At 40.6% G+C, this 5,398-nt stretch overlaps 1 protein-coding gene across 1 annotated transcript; it reads right to left on the bottom strand.

Moving 5' to 3' along the window:
• Nucleotides 1-345: 345 nt before the first annotated feature.
• On the bottom strand, nucleotides 346-5,114 carry LOC145999188 (uncharacterized). The gene is made up of 3 exons (XM_083136118.1): nucleotides 4,982-5,114; nucleotides 2,415-4,186; nucleotides 346-1,458 (listed from the first exon to the last, which is right to left on the bottom strand). Exons 1-3 carry the CDS (start codon nucleotides 5,112-5,114, stop codon nucleotides 346-348), a joined length of 3,018 nt encoding a protein of 1,005 aa, XP_082992244.1.
• Between the last annotated feature and the right edge of the window lie 284 nt (nucleotides 5,115-5,398).

Genomic DNA, 5,398 nt, shown 5'->3' with positions numbered 1-5,398 from the left:
CTGCACAGTCTCCGAAGCAGAGTCTGCACTGTCCTGCCACCTAGTGGCGATATATATAATGAATACTTATGATATACTTATGATATACAAATTTTCACACATTGATAACACAAATAATAATACATACACTAATCTATCCCAAACATAGTCCCCCCCTTGATCGAGTCGATCAACAAAAGTACAACTAATGATCTACTGGAAGAGGCACTAGTTTGTTAACTGGACGTTTATAAGTTGAAGACGAAGTGCGAACAGTTGCAACACGCACTAGTCCATCCGCACCAGGATGCACTTGTTCAACTATAGCAAGTTTCCATGTAAGTGGAGGTAGGTGACCTTCCTTCACTAAGACCACTGTTCCTGGTTCCAAATTCTTCCTTTGGGTGTTCCACTTGGTCCTCTGCTGCAGGGAATGCAAGTAGTCCTTTGACCAACGTCCCATAGTTGTTGGTACATCTGCTGCAATCTCTGCCATCTGGATAAACTGGATTCTTTGATGTTAGTTAGACTAGGCTCAGGAAAACTAGTTAGGGGTGCACCAATAAGGAAATGGCCAGGGGTTATAAAACTGGGATCTGTAGGGTCATGTGACAATACTGTGAGGGGCCTTGAGTTAAGACAGGCTTCGATTTGAACTAAGAGTGTTTCAAGTTCTTCGAAAGTGAGAGCAGAGTTCCCTACGATTCTTCTCAGGTGATGCTTCATGGACTTCAGTCCTGCTTCACAAAGTTCAGCCATATTTGGGCTATTGGGTGGTAGAAAATGCCATTTGAATCCTTCCTGAGCTGCATGGTCTTCTAAAGACTTGTTGAAGTCTGATGATTGGAATAAATTCTTCAAGTCTTGTAATTCACGATTGGCACAGACGAAATTTCTTCCATTGTCGCTGTACAAGTTCAAACATTTTCCTCTACGTGCTGTAAATCTTCGCAAATCTGCATTCAATGACTTGGTGCTGAGATATCCGACCAATTCTAGGTGTATGGCCTTTGTGGCAAAGCATACAAATACTGCTACATATGCTTTCAGCCTTGATTTGCTTCTAGTGATTGACGGCTTGATGATAATTGGTCCAGCGTAATCAACTCCAGTGTTTAGAAATGCTCTAGTGGACTGTATTCTGGATGGTGGTAATTGTCCCATGAGTTGGTTGGAAATAGATGCCCTTAATTTGAAACAAATGAGGCACTTATGCAGAATAGCTCTGACCACTTGTCTGGCTCTTGGTATCCAGTACTCCTGTCGTAATGAAGATATAAGGAGTTGTGGTCCTGCATGTAATAACCTGTGGTGTTCTGAAAGAATGATCAATTCAGTTAAATGATGATTCGGTGGCAATATGATTTGATGTTTGCTATCATATGGTAGCTGCGAGTGTCTAAGTCTTCCTCCAACTCTGAGTACTTGCTTGTCATCGAGGAAAGGATGCAAGTCTGAAAGTTGACTATCCTTTGACACCTGACAGTTAAAAGACAATTCTCGTATTTCCTTGCCATAAACTTCGTGTTGCACGCTTCTAATGCAAGTATGCAACGCTGATCTTAAGTCACTTGTTGACAATGATCCTATGTGTTTCTCTTGTTTGTTCCTCGCATTGTGTAGAAATCTCAAACAATATGCAATCACTCTTTGAAGTTTCAATAACGACGAAAATCTGGTGATAAATTCTATTGTTGGTGCATTTGTGACTAGACTTACTGTAGTTGTTCTTTGTTCTTCAAGTCATCATCCCTTGAAGATGTTGGACTCGAAGGCCATGCTGTTGCTGGAAGTGATAGTCAATCAGGGCCATGAAACCACATTTGAGAGGTGTGTAGTGAGTCTACATTTGTCCCTCTGCTGATTAAATCTGCGGGGTTCTGTGCTGACACTACATGTTTCCAGTACTGAGGCTTAGAACATTCTTGAATTTGTGAAACGCTATTCGCTACAAAGGTTTTCCATCGTCTTGCAGGTGATGCGAGCCACGCCAGTACGATATTCGAATCGGTCCATAGATTGATTCTACTGACTTCCAATTGCAGTAGTTGTAACACCTTGTGTGTTAGTTTCGCCATCAACAAAGCAGTGCATAATTCAAGACGAGGAAGGGTGATCCTTCTTATAGGTGCCACACGCGAACGTGAACAAAGTAAATGTACAGTGGTTTCACCATTTTCATTTGTTGATCTAAGATACAAACAACAGCCATATGCAACTTGCGATGCATCTGAAAATCCGTGGAGTTGAATGTCAACCACTTTTCCTTGAACTAGCACTAATCTGTTAACTTGTATCTGATCAATGTTTGGTAACTGTTGAAACAAACGTTTCCACTCCATGTTGAGTTGATGTGGTAACTTATCGTCCCATTCCATGTTATGGAACCATAATTGTTGTAGAAATATCTTGTAAGAAATTACTATTGGACTCACTAGTCCCAAAGGATCAAAGATTGATGCGACAATAGAAGCTACTTGTCGTTTAGTGATGTTGTCTTCATAATATGACACTATCTCCTTGTTATTTACTTGCAATTTATCTGTTGCTGGTTCCCACGTGAGGCCTAAAGCCGTAACGCTTGCTCCCTTGTCGAACTGAAATGGTAGTTGCATTTCTCTATAAGTAGCTGGTACTGCTTCAAGAAGTTCTGGATGATTAGAACACCATTTCTTCAAAGTGAATCCTGCTGAATTCAGTAAATCGATTAGTTCTCCTTGCAATTGTCTAGCTTCTTCAATACTGTTAGCTCCGGTGAGGAGGTCATCAACGTAAACATCTCGTTGTAAAACTTTGGATGCATTCGGAAACTTGGTTGCTTCCTCTTCAGCTAACTGCTGCAATGTTTTGGTCGCCAAAAATGGTGATGATGCCAAACCAAATGTGACTCTTGTGAGCTCGAACGTTTGTACTGGCATTTCTGTAGATTTTCTCCAAAGTATGCGTTGAAACTTAGTGTCATCTGGATGAATCAGGATTTGTCTGAACATCTTCTCGGCGTCTGCCGTAAATACAACCTTGTGCGTTCTGAAGCGAAGAGCTATAGACTGCAGATCGTCATGTGTGGTTGGACCGACCATCAGTATATCGTTTAATGAGACTCCATTTGTTGTTTTTGCTGATGCATCAAAAACAATTCTGGTCTTCGTGTTGCTGCTGCTAGGTTTGAATACTGGATGATGTGGTAAATAGTATGACACGTCATCAGCTTCATTTGGATCTGGTTGTACTGGCTTCATGTGTCCCAACATTTCATACTCCTCGAGTATTCTGCTATACTCCTCCTTCAACTCTGGTTGTTGTTGAAACCTCTTCTCTAACTGATGTAATCTGAATAATGCCTGGTTGTATGAATGTCCTAGCTCTGTATGATCTGATCGAAATGGAAGACGAACAATGAAACGCCCTGTTTCATCTCTGGTGGTGTGTTGATTGAAGTGGTTTTCACAAGCTACTTCTTCAGCTGTTTTTGGTTTCGAGTACATTTCCTCCAACTCGAAAAAACGCCGTAATTGAGAATCCAAATTATCCTCCATGCGTACAAAACATGCTACTGTGGGTGTACTAGGTTCTACAGGCTGTTCCATCGGACCAACTAAAATCCAACCTAATTCAGTATTTTGAAGAAGTGGATAATTTTCATCTCTCGTTTGTCTTTCAGGAAGAAGTAAGTGCAAGTAAAGTTCCGATCCAAATAGTAGATCTATCCCTTCTGGTTTGTAGAAATCTGGATCTGCTAACTCAATGTCTGTTGGTAGGTTCCAATGTTCATGATGAATAACTTGAGAAGGTACGTTCCCTGTGTTGCGTGGGAGTATCAGACAAGTAAGTGAAGTCTGGAAGTCTGACACTCTTGAGCGCAGCTGAATGTTTACACTGTGCTTGGCTTCCGATGAAACATTATTGATTCCTCTGATTGGAATATGATTTTTCTGCTTTCGCAACTGTAGTCTCTGAACAAGATCTTCCTTGATGAAATTTGACTGAGACCCCCTGTCCAGTAGAGCTCTACATGTATGTGGCTGTCCCCTAGAATCGACGACTTCTACTAAAGCTGTTGATAGCAGAACGTATGATCTTGGTTTACTCTTAAATGTGCAGTATGAAGATTGTACTGAAGTTGTCCTTGCAGCTTTGTTCCTCGTGTCTGGTGAGTCATTCCTTGGTTGGTCTTGCCTTAGAGGACCTCCTCGTTTACCGCCTTCGTCTGGATGCAACAGTGAATTGTGTTTCAATCCACAGCGTCTACAATTACCTGAAGTACAGTTCCTAAAATTATGATTCGATCTGAGACAATTATAACAAAGTTTGTTGTTGCGCACTCACTCTTGTTTCTGCTTCAGACTGGCGCCTGCAAAAGACTTGCATGAATATAAGGAATGTGCTAATTTACAGAAATAGCATTGTGTATTTCTAGTTGTCAGGTAAGAATTTGACTGACGGATGTGTTTCTGTTTAGAGCTAACCTTGTGTTCATTGACATTTTTGTTTACGTGAACAGACTTAATTGATTCCAAAGCTTGACATTTTTGTTCTAGAAAGGTGAACAGTTCCTTTAGTGTAGGGAACGACTGATCGGTATGGCTTAATTCCCATTCCCTTTTTGTGTGAGAATCAAGTTGAGCCAAAAAATGATGTATCAAAATAACATCTTCTAACGGTGTTTGTAATTCAAGAGCTCGAAGAGCATTTAAGTTACTGGTGACGTCATTGATGAACTGACGGAATTCTGTGGCATTTTCCTTGTTAATTGCGTTCACATGCAAGATGTTATTGACTTGACTTGCTGCTATCAGTCGTTTATTCTCATACCTATCTTTCAACAATTGCCATGCAATATCGTAATTTGAATCGGTCATGGGCAAAGTATCGATAAGTGTCCTTGCTTCAGATTCTAATGATGAACGTAAGTAGTGGAATTTCTGTATTTTAGGAATATTGTCATTTGTGTGAATCATAGCCTGAAATGCATCTGAATATGCTAACCAATCCTGATAATTACCGTGAAACGTGGGTAAAGATACCGTGGGTAATTTGATGTGCTTGGTGCCTAATGATGAAGCATTGTTTACAACATCCGATCCATCTGTAGGTGCAGCTTGTGCTTGTTTATGTTTCTCTATAATGGATTCCATTTTACCCCGTACCTTATAGTAAACTTCTTCAAAATCCTCCCTATGAGGTTCATGATTCTCGTTTATATCTTCTACTTCTAAACGTGTTTGAACTTCATCATATTTATCCCACAAAGGTGTTCAATTCTGTAAACGGACCCTTACTTCTTGAACTTCCCCCCTATCTTCAAAGGCATTGACAAATGCTTGTGTTCGTGTTAACTGGCCCCTAAATCCAGCTCCCCTACGTATCAACACTCTTTTATCTTCTTCATCCATCGCGAAGGAAAGAGGGCAAGATATGT

Source organism: Lepisma saccharinum, chromosome 15 (genome assembly GCF_977018435.1).
Source record: "Lepisma saccharinum chromosome 15, izLepSacc3.1, whole genome shotgun sequence".
NCBI classification, from domain to species: domain Eukaryota; kingdom Metazoa; phylum Arthropoda; class Insecta; order Zygentoma; family Lepismatidae; genus Lepisma; species Lepisma saccharinum.
Note: the sequence above shows the minus strand (reverse complement) of the source record. Positions and strands in the feature narration are given on the sequence as shown.